This window comes from Neopsephotus bourkii, unplaced genomic scaffold (assembly GCF_033783945.1).
Source record: "Neopsephotus bourkii isolate Nb327-2 ecotype Australia unplaced genomic scaffold, CSIRO-AGI_Nbou_v1 NB_481, whole genome shotgun sequence".
NCBI classification, from domain to species: domain Eukaryota; kingdom Metazoa; phylum Chordata; class Aves; order Psittaciformes; family Psittacidae; genus Neopsephotus; species Neopsephotus bourkii.
In genome coordinates this window covers 526,351-541,595 of record NW_026900982.1, presented here as the reverse complement: position 1 = coordinate 541,595, position 15,245 = coordinate 526,351, and the positions used below count along the sequence as shown (strand labels likewise).

The following is a 15,245-nucleotide window of genomic DNA, read 5'->3' as shown; positions in this document are numbered from 1 at the left end:
AGCAAGCCCTGGGATGGAAAAGCAAGCTGCAGAAGGCTTTGGGTATGGATGGGCAGGATGGGGAGAGGGGGATAGTGGGGAGCAGCCAGCACTCGGCTCCAGCATGAGTCTCTTCTTAGCCCAGGCACAGGTCCACAAGGCCCACGGTGCCAGCAGCTTTTTGGCTGCTCAGGTTTGTTCTGTATCCCTGGGGAGATGCCGGCTGCAGGCACAGAGTGCTCTGGAGCCAGCTTGTGGGGAGCAGGAGGAGTTTGTGATGGAGCTGACTGGGGAGCTCACACGATGGCTGGCCATGGGGCTGGCTCTGTTGCTTCCATCTCCACTGGCATCCTCAGAGCATGAATTATGGGGCTACAGCTCTTGAAATGGAGGGTGCTCATTTCCTTGGATGCTTCTGCCAGGCGCCAGGGGTTCTGAGTGTGGAAGTGTGGCCGGCTCTCAATGCAAATATAAGCATGGAGGTAGGGTGCAAGTCAGATACCCATTTGTGTGTCTGGTTCAGATACCCGCATGAAGGCTCTTGGCTCATTATCGCCGTCCTAATGAGCCTTGGCCTCCCAAGGATCCAGGTTCAACCACAAAAGTGCAGGTCTGTGCATGCAGGTGGCTTGGATTTAACACAGACCTTGCAAAAAAAAGCTGAGAGTGGAGTCCTGCTTTGGGCTAGGTGCCTTTTTAGTGGATGATGGGGGAGTCTGGACAGAGAGAAAGGGAGTGTGTGTTCCCAGAGCCACAAAACTGCTGCCAGGCTTGCGAGAGAGGCTATTAAAAGCAGCCTGTGTTGAAACCACCCCAGGTTCTGTTGCTGAAAACATCCTGTTTCCACAGCTCCGAGGTGGTTCACGGTATTTTTGGCACTTCACTCGTTTTCTGGGCCTTGTCCACTGTGCGCATTGCAGGACACCTGCCCAGGCCAGCTTCAGTGTGATGCCTGGGGCATCTGCGTTGCCAAAACCATGAACTTCACATGCTGGGATCACCATCATGGGCTGGGAGGTTGTCTCTGCAAGGTGTCCCCTTGCAATGCCCCAGCCATGCTGGGAAGCACTGCGGGGTGTGCAACTGTGGGCAGGATGGGAAACAGTGGAGCAAGGCAGGTGGAGCATCCCTGCTCTGTGTTTCTGGCCCTGGGATGCAGGAGCGGAGGGCATGGACCAGGGGTGGTTTCCCCATCACCATTGCCCAGACTGCCCCATCCCTGGCAGTGTTCAAGGCCAGGTTGGACAGGGCTTGGAGCAACCAGGAAGATGTCCCTGCCCGTGGCAGGGGGTAGGAACTGGATGAGCTTTCAGGTCCCTTCCAACCTAAACCATTCAATGATTCTACAAACCAGTGACGTTCCTCTAACAGCATTGTGGTTGGCTCACTCCAGCCTAAGGAGCAGGTGAGAGCGAGTCTGCTTTGGGAGATGAGGGAGGTTGGGCAGAAGGTCTCAGCTCTGGCAAGCTGGTGTCTGGTCTCCAGTGACACCAAATGTGATTTTCCATAGGAAAAACGAGCTCTCTACCATTAAGGCTGCCCATGAACACCCAGTTTCACTCCTCTGAGGACCATCAGGCTCCAACACCGAGGTTCCAGCCACAGACACCTGAACCTGAGGACCATCAGTGTTGCCTACATGTGGCTCCCAGCTGGATGTGGTCTCCTCACCCTGTGCCTCTGGTTTGCCTTGATGCGATAAGACTGCCCCGGGCAGCACGGCTGGCTCCAGCCCTTGTGAGTCAGCTCCATCCAAACCCAGAGCCTTGGCTTAGAGCTCCAGACATGCAGAAAGCAATAATGAAAGAGACTATTTTTTCCTCTTCATTTTGCCTTTCTCTCCCAAGACTCCAACAGCCCAAGGGTAAGGTGGTTTTACTGGGTCTTTCAGTAAGAAAGCTGAAACCCTGCCAGTCGCAGGGCTCAGAAGCTTTGGAGATGCCCGTGACCCTCCAGCTGTCCCGGCTGTGAGCTGATGCCATAATGCTATTGTTATTGCTGGAGCTGCTCTCAGCTGTAGCTCAGCCCAGGACAAGAGTGCCTGTCCCCAGCTCTTTGCACAATCCATGGCATCCCTCGCTCCGGGTTCCTCAGGCCAACAACAACACAAAAACAATGTAATGCAAGAAATAAGTGGGAAAGGCTTCAGAATTCCAGCAAAACCTTCCCTGTCCCTTCCCTAGCCTAGGAAAGAAATAAATCCACCCTTTGCACAAGACATGGGCTGCCTTCATAGTGCTGGCATTACAGCGGCTGGAGTTCAACATGAGATCCATCATCCCCCAGCTGCCTGCTGCAGGCAAGGCACAGAAATGATCCCTAAGGAATGGTATGGAAGCAGCTCTCAGCCCTGCCCAGCCCTAGAGAGCAGCTAGTGGTGATTTGGGGCTGGAAGGGGGATCCCCATATCCCCCCCCCCACTGTGGATGCTGGGCTTAAAGCTGGGAAGGAGGTGGGTGGGAAGTGAGGAGCTGGCATCTCCCACCCAAGCCCTCTGTAGCTCCCATCCAACCCCCCCATCCAGCCCACATGGGGGTGGTACGGGTGGAAGGAGGGTACTGGGATCAGGGGTTAAACCAGGCAACTTCTCTAACTGCTTCCAGCAGGACAAAGGGGAAAACAAGCCTGTGGCTATGAGGACCACATGGGGGATGTGTGCAGGGATGAGCTGGGGCTGGGAGCAATTACAGGCATTTGTGAGCAGCTCTCCCATCCCTGTGCTCATCCAAAAGCTGGAGAGGGGAGGCAGGAGTCTTGCTGGCATATGTGCGATGTTCTGTGCAAGGATAAAACCCTGCCTCTGTCTCTATCACCAATAGAGCTCAAGGCTTAACCCTACCCCAAGCAAAATGGGGGTTTGGGGCAAACTCAGCACCTAGTGATGCAAGAGGTTTGAGCCTCAAAACATGGGGCTCCTGAGGCTTTCCTGAGCATCACCATCCCCAGCTCATGGTGCATGGACCCTCCAGCCTCAAAGCTTATATCAAAACCACTCCAGACATGCAGCATGGAGCCGGTATGGGCTCATATTGCTGTCTCCAAGGAGCTGAAAGCAGGTTGTGGAGGCCATGCCTGCTTTTAGCAGGGGCTGTAAACCACGGCAGGCATTGCCTCCTTACCCTGCTTCTGCTGGATCTCACATTTTCCTCCCCTGGATGGCATGGAAAACCCTTGCAGGGGCAACATAAGTGTGGTCCCATTCCCATGACCAGACATGGTTCTCTGAGCTCCTGCACCCAGAGGTATCACCCTAGGGTACTGCTACACCATATAGGATGCAGGCTCAGCCCTTACCTGCGAGGATGAAGACTCCGACGAGGATGAGGAAGACCAGGAGGTAGAGTCCCACCACAGCATACTTCAGTGCCGCCAAGGAGCCCAGCCGGCCACAGCGTCCTGCTGCCTTCATCCTCCGTCCAGGCCCTGGGGGACAGGGAGAGCATCATGCACCCAGACTGCTGGGATCCATCTCCCATGGGGAGAAAACATTGCACATAGGATTTTGGGAATGGCTCGTGGGTGCTGGCACAGCTCTGCATGTCCCGGTGTTGGTCCACATGGATTTCCCCGAGTCTGTACCACTGGTAAAGGCTGAAGTGCAGCTGGGACATCATGCTGGGTCAGTGGGCCAAAGCCAGTTGTGTGAGGTTCAGCAAGGATGTGTGCTGTGTCCTGCATTTGGGCCATAACAACCACATGCAATGCTACAGGCTTGGGGAAGAGTGGCTGGAAAGCTGCTTGGGGGGAAAAGGACATGGGGGTGTTGGTCAACAGCTACAAGAAGCATGTTTTGTTGCTGGAGTATGCCCGGAGAAGGGCAACGGAGCTGGGGAAGGGTCTGGAGCACAAGGGTGGACAGGGCTTTGAGCAACCTCATCTAATGGAAGAAGTCCCTGCCCATGGGAGGCTGGAAGTGGATGAGCTCCAAAGGTCCCTTAAACCCAAACCATTCTGTGATCACAAGATGCCCAGACCCTGATGCACCTGCAAGACCCAGCTTGCCCAAACCTGTGCTAGCTGCAATCCAGCTCCTCTTCAACTGTGCCACATGGCCTGAGCAGCAAGAGCTGTGTGTGAAGGAGGTGAGGGGTTGTGAGTAAAATAGCTGTGAGGAGAATACAAGCAAAGATGAGAAAAGGCTCCTGTGCTGTCAACCCAGCGGCTGAGAAATATCATCTGACTGTGGGCTTTGCACATATTCAGAGCTTGAGCTTGTGTTGAAATCCGGGCCAGGTTGTGGTCCCAGAGGATAGCTGGAGGCTGATCTGATACAGGCCCTTCATCTCGCTGTCATCAGCCTCAGGGCTCAGTAATGCTTGGCTCTCTGGGTGTCCCTGCCCAGCTGGGACAAGGTGCAGGGTATGGGGTATCTGCATTTCTGTGTTGGACCTTTGAAGAAACACAAGGTTTCTGAGAACCAGCAACTTTATGCCAGGTCATACAGCACCGCCTGGTTATTTCCGCTTGCTAAAGGGAGACACCAACAAAAGGTGGAGGAAGAGTCCAAAATTCCCACCCACTTGATATTTGGGTGCCTACATCCCATTGCTTCCTGCCCTTTAAGCACCGAGGCACGATGTGGCACTGATCCAAAGCCTGCATGCATCCAGTGTAAGAGTTGAAGCACCACAGCCCCAAAGCCAAGCCTCCTGGCGAGCAGACCACACTCGTCGCTGGCCATAAGTGATGCTCACATTGGCTGAGACTGTCCCTGTTGGGCTCTGGGACCTCACCTCATCCCACCCCATCCATGAGGCAGGAGCTCAGCTCCCTGCCAGAGCAGGTACAACAGGCTGGGAATGGCCCTAGCCTGGCTGGGTCCATTCCCTACTGCACCCTTCTCCTTCCCCAGCGGATGGTCCGTGTGTCCATCCTCCTGTAGGAGGATGCTTTGCAGAAGCCTCCAGCCAGCAAAGGGTTACACAGGGTGTATTGCTTCACTCAGCCTCATTTTGGGGCTCCAAAACGATGCAGTGCTGAGGTCAGGCTGCTGACACCCAGCAGGGATCCCGTGGGGATGTGGAGTGCATGGGGAGCCCCAGCTCAGGTGCGAAAGGCGGTGCCTCTCCTCTGAGACCCCTCCATCTGCGATGCATTACCCGCACGCGGTTCCCATTTGCCAAACAGATGGAGCCGAGGGTTTCAGCATGAGGAAAGCTGCAATATTTTTCTGACATTAACACTTATATCAGGTCCTGGGAGACTCCGGGAGGAGCTGGCCCCGAGCCCCGAACCACCCACTCCTCTTTGCTGCTCTCGGAAGAGCAGGAGGGACCGCAGCTGCGTAAGCAGGGTTTTCACAACAGCCCAGCTCCGAGGAGCCCACGGGCGGGCTCCGGCCAGTAACCAAGGGGAAAAGCAAATATTTCTTCCCCCTGCCCATGCCCCGGGGAGCTGGAGCTGTGGCCCGCCCAGTCACTGCGGGTGCAGGAGGTGGAAGGCTGGAACCAGCCAGAACTTGTCATCCCGCAAGCCCTGCGGTGATCCAGGGATGCTGTCTTGAGGGTCACAGAATCCCTGCCCATGGCAGGGGGGTTGGAACTTGATGATCTTCAGGTCCTTTCCAACCCTCACTATTCTATGAGTCTGCAGCAAGCAGCACGCTGCTGCACAGGTCTGCAGCCCCATAACGAGCATTTTCCAAGAGTCCAAGAGGGACTCTCATTATCCCATCTCATGGTGATGCTCTCAGGGTTGACCTTGTCCCTGCTTTATGCAGCTGCAGACCAGACACTGACTCGCTCCAGCAAACTCTCCCCTGGGTTCCTTGGAGACCCAGCTCTGCATTGGGGTGAGTTATGGATGAGCAGAACTACCACAAAAGCACCCAAGCCAGGGAGATACCTTGAACCCTCCCTGCCATGGCCCCGTGTCTCTGCTGGCAATGGTGGCCTCGGTTGTGGAGAACACCAACTCCTCCTTCCTATCTCTTCCACCATCTCTACCTCCAGTCTCCTTCACTCCCCTGCTATGTTTGTGGTGTGGCAGAGCATGGGGACAGAGCCCCTGGGGGGAATCTGAGCCTCCTTCTGCTGCAGGAAGGCAAGCAGAGGCAGGAACTGAGGGCAGGGGGACCCTTGCAGGGTGACATCAAGTTTGAGGATTGGCATCAAGACTCAGGTTTCCACTTGATGGGAAACCCACCCTCTGGACTCCAAGCTGTGCCCATCGCAAGGGCTGGAGGGCAGGTGAGCACACAGCAATGCCACATCTCCTCTTGCAATAGCTACCACCATAAGCATCCAGAAGCACTTTGGCCAGAGATGGGTTTGTCCCACTTGCCTAGAACTGGGAGGACGAGTCCCCACCACCCTGAATCCCATGCTTGTGCTGGGGACAGCAGTGCTGGGAAGCCTGCTCAGAACCAGACCACTTTGTCCAGCACCTCCACAGGTCTCCTAGAATCATTCAGCTTGGAAAAGACCTTTAAGATCAAGTCCAGCCATTAACCCAGCACTGCCAGTCCCACCCTTAAACCATGTCCCCAGGCATCACCTGTACGCCTCTTTAAAACCCCTCCAGGAATGGTGACTCCACCACATCCCTGGGCAGCCTGTTCCAGTGCTTGACAGCCCGTTTGTTGGAGAAATGTTTCCTCATACCCAGTGTAAACCTCCCCTGGTACAACTTGAAGCTGTCACCTCTTGTCCTGTCACTTGTGACTTGGGAGAAGAGATCAACTCCACCTCTCTACAGCCTCCTGTCAGGCAGTTGTAGAGAGCAATAGGGTACCCCTGAGCCTTCTCTTCTCCTGACTAAACACCCCCAGGTCCCTCAGCCGTTCCCCATCACACTTGTGCTCCAGACCCTTCACCAGCTCCGTTGCCCTTCTCTGGCCCTGCTCGAGCACCTCTTGTAGTGAGGGGCCCAGAACTGAACACAGGATTAGAGGTGCAGCCTCACCAGTGCTGAATACAGGAGGATGATCACTGCCCTGGCCCTGCTGCCCACACTATTGCTGATAGAAGCCAAGGTGCTGTTGGCCTTCTTGTCCACCTGAGCACAAGCTGGCTCAAATGTAGTTGGCTGTCAATCAAATCCCACCACCTTTTCTAGGGCGGAAGAGCTAATTCCTATGTGATTGTTATCAGGCTCTTCTGTGCTTTCCAGCACATCCATAAGCCTTGCATCTTTGCTGCTGCATGGATCTCCATCTCCTGCCTCCACTGAAACAGCAGACTGAAGGACCTGTCTAGCACATCGTCCTTCCAACACAAGTTTCCCACTTCAAGCGTAATGCTCTTCCAACGAGCCCTACTAACTCCTGCACAAAGGTGCTTTTCATCCAGTTGAAGATACAATAGGAAAACCCCTGGTGCACCGCACTGGAGCGCTCCACTGCCCATCGTGCCAGCACCAGAGCCCCTCACCCTGGTGAGCCTCTCCAAGCAAAGCTGTCAGCAAAGAGGACCTCACGTCTTTGCTGTGCACCCAACTCTGCCACCCTGGCCAGGAAACCTCCCTGGTGAAACTCATCAGAGATGGGGAAACTTCATCAGGGCTCTTTGCCTGGGGATACTCAAGACTTTATTTTACCAGATCCAGTGAAAAACGAGCAGTGTTTCATGGGGCAAGAGTGAGGGAAAAGAGCTCAGCAGGTCCTCAGTGGAGATAGAGGTCAGCTGAGATGTGCAGGAGATACAAGCAGGTCCTGCTTCACAGTCCTGGTGCTATCGGCCCCAGTGCAGGGTATCTCTGAACCAGACCTCATGCCAGAGAGCCAGAGGCTTGGGAGACACAAAAAAATGCCCAAACCCCCACAAAAATCAACCTTTAGCAAGCTCCATGGAGCACAACCCTGGTCAGGAGCAGAACCAAATCACATCCTGGGCACCTTGAGAGGCCCATGGTGCCCGGGGAGACATTGCCTTCTCTGTTTGGGACCCACACGTTCCTCATGGTGTTGCTTCCACCAAGACATTGCTCTTCCTCTCCAGTGCACTGGAACTCACACCGAGCACCTACCTCAGCCCAGACACCTTTGTCTGTGTGGAGCCGAACTTCCTGAGCAATCCAAGCTCCCATGTCCCCACGTGAAGCTCTCCAGGTTTCTACCACCAGGTTCAAGGCCCCAATTCCAGACCATGCTATGTGTGAACCCTACTCACCGTCCTCACAGAGGTTCAGCTTGGAGAGGTTCCTTCCCTCGAAGGGCTCCTCAAAGATGGAGCCATTCTCCCTCTCACTGAAGGTGTGAAGGTACATGGCCTTATTCTCCATCTTCTTGCTGTGGTGAAAAAGAACAGGCATATGAGATAGTGCTCAGTGGCTTGGTGTTATCCTGACATGGCAGGGGCCTGATCCTGGATAATCCTGCATGGCTCCAAAGAGGAGCTCCTACCACCCACCCATGCTCAAACACATCCCTCCTGGATGCTCAGTCCCAGTGTCTCCTCCAGGCACTTACTGGCTATCTGTCCCTCCCTAGGAATGGGGAGATGAGGGCTCAGTGCCTGCATGCAGGCATCTCAGGACCTCTTTCACTCCTAGGGTGTGGGATACCCCAGCACCCTGCCCTTGTTCTGAGCCTGCTCTCCCCATAGACCCAGTCTGGCTGGCACTGCCTCACTGCTTGAGTTGGGCTGGTCCCAGGCACCTGGGGAGGCTGTGACCCTGCTGCCACTGATGCCTTAGCACTCAGCTGGGGGGAAATCAGCCCCCAGCCGTGCTCTGGTGTGGAAGGAGTCCCACCGCAAAGTGGGACCTGCTGAGCGCTCCCAAACTCATCCCCTGCAACACCCCCGGCTCCAGCCGCCCCTCGCTGTCAGCTCATGGATGCTGTGCTCCTGCCACCGCCATCCCTCCCTCGTGGGAGCAGGCTGGGCAGCAGCATCCCCGACCCCTGTTCCCACCCCCACGGGGGACACATCACCCGTGTAACGGATCCAGGCCTTTCTTTATCCCCTCTCCCCTTTCTCCCCACCGCGGCATCACTCACCTGCCGGGCGGACCCACTCCGGTCCGGGAGCGAGTTTCCTGTGGCCCCTTCCCTCTCCTCCTCGCTCAGTCCCCGGGCTGCGCCATGGTGGCTGGGGCAGGGTGGCGAGGACAGCAAGGGGAGCCCCCGACCTCACCGCCAGCTCCGCACGGGCGCGGAGGGGCCGCCGCTCCCCGCCAGCCACCCATGGGTGGGGGGGGTTCCCCGGGGGTGGGTGATGCGCGGACCCGGTGGGGCGGCTGCGGAGCCGGGAGGCTGTGAGCGAGAACCGCTCGGACTGGAGGGTTTTGTAGGCGGGGAACGGGAGCGGGGACGGGCTCCCCACGCCCCTCACCAGCCCTCCCCAGCCGCCGGGGCCGCCCATTTGCCGGCCTCGGGCCGCCCCGACAGCGGGGACCCGGGCAGGGGCACTGGGAGACGGGGCTGGAGCATCCTTCGGGGAACCGGGAGCGGAGCATCCCACGGGGAACCAGGGTTGAAGGATCCCACAGAGAACCGGAGCCTCCCAGGGTGAACCCGCGGCTGCAGCCTCCAGCGGGTGTGCTCAGCGTGGCGTGGGGGAAAGATTCCCCCTGTAAGTCCTGCCCGTGGGGCAGGAGGTGGGTGCATGGGGTGGTCCACATTCCAGCTCCAGTGGGTCTCCAGTCTTGTGCTCTCCCTTCACTGCCCCATTGCCCAGCAGCTCAGCCCATGACAAGCTTGGGGAGGGGTGTTTGTCTCCCATTGCACCCACGGTGGGGGTGAAACTGAGGCATGGCTTGTCCCAGTGGCACCATCAGGAGGGTCACTGCTGTCCCTTGGGGTGGGTCCGCATGAGGGTAACCCTCGCTGCAGCAAGCATTGGGCAGACTGGGACAGTGGGGTCACTGCTGGCTCCTGCCTGGCTCACCACAGGTGCAGCTGTCACAGGTATCCCAGTAAAGCCTGGATCTCTGGATTTCCATCTGGAAAACTGCAAGGAGAAGAGGAAACTGAAACACAGATTTAGTTGTTTGGGGATTTGTTGTTTGGGAAAGAAAATGATAACATAATCAGCATAAATGAATGAACACTGATGTATGCTCAGCTGTCATGGACCCCAGCTGTTTATTTAGGAATATAGGATGGGAAAAGACACACAGCACCCCATATATATGCCCTCAGGCCCTCTCCCACACACCACATTTGTCCCAGAGAGGAGAAACTGGACCATACCTGGCAGCATCCCAGCTAGTTGGTCCCACAGACAAAAGGTGAGGCTGACCACGTTGGAAAAGTCCTTCTCCAGCATCTTTATGGTATTCTTCTATTGCAGAGGGTGAAAGTGTCATACATTAGGTGACAGAGACATTAAGCTCCAGGACCTCCCAGTATGTGCTACAATCTAGTGGATATTCATGGGCATCCTTGACAGTGGAGGGCTTGGTTTTCCCATGGAAAATCCCGCTTCATGCTACCGGACACCAGCCACCAGCTTGCCAGGGCTGAGACCTTCCACCCAGCATCCCCCATCTCCCATCAGAGGGGAGGTACACAACAAGATACAGAATTTAATGAAGCAGACTTGCTCTTGTTCTTTGGGCTGGGGAGAGTCAACCACAATGGCTCTCCCCACAGGGAAGAACTTCTGCCTAAGAGCTCATATCAGTCTCCCCTCTGTCAGGTTAAAGCCATTCCCCCTTGTCCTGTCCCTACAGGCCCTTGTCAAAAGCCCCTTTCCAGGTTTCCTATTGATCTCTTTAAGCACTGGAAGCTGCTCTAAGGTCTCCTGGAGCCTTCTCTTCCCCAGGCTGAACAAGCCCAGCTCTCTCAGCCTGTCTCCATAGCAGAGGTGCTCCAGCCCTCAGAGCATTTTCTGTGCTGATCCTTTGATGAGTTACCATTGCTCTTTTATTGTCTGCCAATCAAGACCAGTTTCTTTTATCAGAAAACACAAGAAGAATTCATTTTCCTTTAGGGAAAAGGAGATAGGACGATAGTAATTTTCATTCTTACTCTGCCTGAACCCATGTAAAGCACAGAGCAGAAAACGATGGGGTTGCAAATGCCACTGTGATTTATATATTGCTCTTTTAATGCACTATATCCGTCCTGGTTGTCCAGGTAAATGAAGGCTGGGGGCTGTTTGCTGTAAGAACATTAGAAGTAACTGAGGGAGGGATGAGCAAGTTGCTGAGACAAGTCAGTCAGAAGCTTTGCCTTAGTAAATGAGTAATGGTGAGATGGCTTTAGTTCATTCAGTGACTGGAAAAAGCCTTTGTTTTTGGGGGGGAAGAAAGACCTGAGCGCTTCCCAGACAGTTGCCTGCAGCTGTTTCCAACATCAGTTTTGTCGGGATATTTGAGAAGGAACCAGGCAAGGTTAGGCAGCAGCAAACATCTCACCAGACATGTGTATTACTGAGGGAATAAAGACAAGATGTACCGGGATACAGAGAGGTTTTGGAGTTGTTTTATTGAGGATGAGAGCTGGATCATCTTGTCCTGCCAAGCCAAAAACATGGCTTATGAGATTTTGCTTCTTTGTGTTTATTTGGATTCAGCAAGAGAATCAGCTCTCGTTGCTTTGCTTCTATTAAAAAATGAGTGAAGGCTTAAAGAATTTCAGAATTCCCAGTGGCAATTTTCATGTAATTGCCCAGGAAAGCAAAGCAAAGCAAACCAAATCCCTATATTCTTCCGTGCTTTCATACATCCCGTTGTTCCTGGATTCCCAGATCACTCTTGCTTGTGTCAGTGCATGAAATGGACAGATAGAAACCCTCTGCTTTGTTCCCCCTGCAGCCTCCTTTGGCCGCTAGCAGCTTGTCTGAGCATAGAATAAAGATCTCTGCAGGGTGATGTCTCCTGTCCTAAATGAGGTGGGGCTAAAACCACGTCCTGTAGAGCCTCTCCCTACGCTGTCTGTGGGAGAAACCCAAACCACCCCAGCGCAGCTCGCCTGATGAGTCTCCCACATCTTGCACAAGGCCCTCAGTGGCTTAGCAAGGAAGCCAAGCACCCATCCCAGATAGAACCCAGGCACAGCAGAGATTACAGAGGAAAGGCAGGGTTGTCTCCATTTTCATATTTGCCTACAGCTGAGCAGCATTTCCCTGAGGAAGGGCCCACGGCTCTCTGACCTTGTCCTGGATTGCAATACTCCTGCTCTCTTTCCTCGAGTCCTGCTGAAGAACAAGTCCTGAAGAACATGCTACTGGGTGGGAGGACATCAGGCTCTGGACCATGGCATGATCTTCCCAAGACCTGGCTAGTCCTGACAGCACCTAACCAGGGAGCAGCCTAGACAGGTCTCTGATCACTTACTTCAGGTGTGAATCAATTGCATCCTGGGCTGCATCACCAGCAGCGTGCCCAGCAGGTCAAGAGAGGGGATTCTCCTCTCCTCTGCTCTGGTGAGATCCCCCCTGCAGTCCTGCATCCAGCTCTGGGGCAACAACATAAGAAGGATGTAGAGATGTTGAAGCAGTGTCAGAGGAGGCCACAAAGATGCTCCAAGGGCTGCAGCATCTCTGCTATGGAGACAGGCTGAGAGAGCTGGGCTTCTTCAGCCTGGAGAAGAGACTTTCATGTGCTGGTCCAGCCCCTCTGCTGGAGGGGCTGATCCTGCAAGAGTGTCTGTCTGGAGCACAAAGGAGAAAGCTGTTGCTTTCCCTGTTATTCCATTGGGTTATTCCCAATGAAGCAGACCCAAGTTCAGCACTGCCAACCAGAGCTCTGTGGGGCTCAATGCACAAAGGTGCAAAAGAGCCTGATGCAGATGAAGTAGAGGCACACTTGGAGGAGGGGTGCACGGGCAGGGACACCTTCCACTAGACCAGGTTGCTCCAAGCCCCGTCCAACCTGGCCTTGAACACTGCCAGGGATGGGGCAGCCACAGCTTCTCTGGGCAACCTGAGCCAGGGCCTCAGCACCCTCAGTATAAACATTTCCTTCCTTAGATCCAGACTGAGTGCAGACCACTGTATCGGATACAAATACTGGGGGAGTTTCTCCTTGCTGGGTTTAGTAATTCCATCACCAGCACCTCCCAAAAGAGGTATTTCTGTACCATGGGCTCTGCTTTCTAACGTCCTTGCCCTACACTCTTTTCCCACCTCCAAACCCTGGCCAGACCATTCCAAAGTGGGAGAAGCTCCCAGGGAGCTCTGCAGGAGGCAGCACAGAGCTCTCCACTCACTCCTGGCCTTTCTCCCAGTAGACCCTGTTGGACTTCCCTCTATGCTGCAAGCTATAATCCCTCCCCTGATATTTCCATGGGATGCCAAGAAGGAAAGCTAATTTTCCTTACCACTGGAAGCTGTCAGAGAGCCAAATCTGCTTTATACATCCCTCTGGAGTGATCCAAGCAGGTAATTCCCAGTTTTATTTTTCTCTCTAGAAACAAGCCTCAAACAAACACTTTGAGTTAGATTTGTATTATATGAAAGATTCCCATTATTTCTATTCAGTGCAGGTGGGGAAGATACCCAGGGCTAAAGGGCTCTTTTCTCAGGGAGCAACCACAGTGAGTTGCTGCAGGTGGGAACCAGGATTCTCCATAGAAATGGCCATGGCTGCATGCTGCAGTAGCCTTCTTGCCTCTCGTCCCTCTGCTACAGGCAGGGCTGTGATCCCTATCCACATCTTGCCATGTTTTAGTCATCTTACTGGTCTGCTCTGGTGCTTACCTGCACTCAAGGGTTCTTTTATGCACAGTTTTTAACGCCTCGTGTTCCAGCTCAGTATTTTCAGTCGCTTTTGGTGCATTTCAGCTGTATTTTCACCTTCTGCACTTTTTCACCATGAAAAGACATGCTCATTATCACAGCCTCACCCGATGTGAATAGGGTGACAAAGCCTCGTAGTAAATAACCTAAACTCTCATCACTGATGTTGGGGGAAATCGATCTCCAAAGCCTGAATTAAATGTGTATAGGGATGAAAGTCAAACCACCCAGGTTTGCACATCTGAGCTCATGACCTTCATGTTTCCTGGAGGTAGATGCCTTCTTCAGGGCAGGCAGTTGCCTGAACTGCTGCCCATCCTCACTGGAGCTGCAAGGGGCATCCAAGGAGCTGGGGGTGGCCAGCACAGCTCTTCACACCCAAAATGCATGGGTGTCAAATCCCTCCGCTTTGAAAGTCTTTTCCTAGCCAGCTTTGTCTAATCAGACCTGGCTTCAGATGCCCAAAATCCCTGGGGGCAGCCTTTGCCCAAGGGGGGAAAGCTATAGCAAACCTTGGATCAGCCCCAAAGTCCTCTTAGCCAGGCAAATTCCTCCTTGGTGTGGTTTTTGTTAACATTTAAGGGAAGAGCAGAGCAGGGCTGGAAGGGTGGACATGCTACCACAAGGGCAGCTCCATAAAATCAGTGGCATATTTGGGTGAATAAACCTCCATGTGGGCATCCTATCCTCACTCCTTCTGTGGTGATCGCGTGTTCTGTCTGCAGGCAAAATGGAGAAACTCTAAAAAGCCAATTCCTCTGTTAGGAAATGCAGTTTAAAGATGCTATGACTTCCCAGCATATAGCTACAACTGGAAAACCTTATCCTGCAGAAATCTGTGAGTGAAAGCAGAATAGCTTGGCATTAGCTGGTGAGGAAGACAGGGAGGAGGGCAGCAGAAGCCTGGGGAAGGTCCCCTCTCATGCTTGCAGAAGCAAAGCTCATGATGACCTCTCACCTTGAGTCTCTGCAGTCCCAAAGTCCTCATCAGCCCCAGGTTACCCCTGGTTTTCCACAACCAGGCTGTGCTCAGAGGAGCCATGATAAGATCTCAAAGAGCTCTCTCATTTCAAGAACTGATCGAGGCGGGGAAATAACATAATTAAGGCATTTTCCCACTGATGTCACTTGTTTAATCACTCAGACGCTGGATTAACTTGGTCACTGCTCACCCCTTCAGTGGCTGGTCCTGGCGTGGGACAGCTTCATTAACTGAGAAAACCTCTAGTGCAGCTGCCCCAGGGTGCTGGGTCATGATTCATACCCTATAATAATATATGCCCAAGGGACAGGGACATGATTTATACCCTATAAAAGTCTAGGGAATGGTAAATCTATGCAAGATTTGGGGATGAAAAGCTGGTAGAAGGCTTGCTCCTTGATGTGAACCAACCAGGAGATGGTCCATCCCTGTATCCATGCCTCTCCAGTTTAGAGGCAAGGATGTGAAATGCTTTGCACAAGCCCAGGTAGACGATTGCAGTGTCTCTTCCCTTACCCACCAGTGCTGTCACTCCATAGAAGGTCACACAATCCATCAGATTTGTCCTTAGTGAAGCCACGTTGGCTGTCACCAATCATCCCGTTATTGTCCATGTGCCTTAGCATAGTTTCCAGAAGGATTTGCTCCATGATCTTCCC

The 15,245-nt window shown here is 53.9% G+C and overlaps 1 protein-coding gene across 2 annotated transcripts in view; it reads right to left on the bottom strand.

Moving 5' to 3' along the window:
- The window catches only part of SCARA5 (scavenger receptor class A member 5), a 34,233-nt gene extending 25,999 nt beyond the window's left edge, over positions 1-8,234 (bottom strand). For both annotated transcript variants that reach the window (XM_061350192.1, XM_061350193.1), the window contains exons 1-2: positions 8,088-8,234; positions 3,274-3,402 (exon numbers count right to left, since the gene is read on the bottom strand). In XM_061350192.1, coding sequence (XP_061206176.1) covers positions 3,274-3,402; positions 8,088-8,229 — 271 coding nt within the window. In that variant the 5' untranslated portion in view covers positions 8,230-8,234. The remainder of the gene's footprint in view (positions 1-3,273; positions 3,403-8,087) is intronic.
- Positions 8,235-15,245: the final 7,011 nt, after the last annotated feature.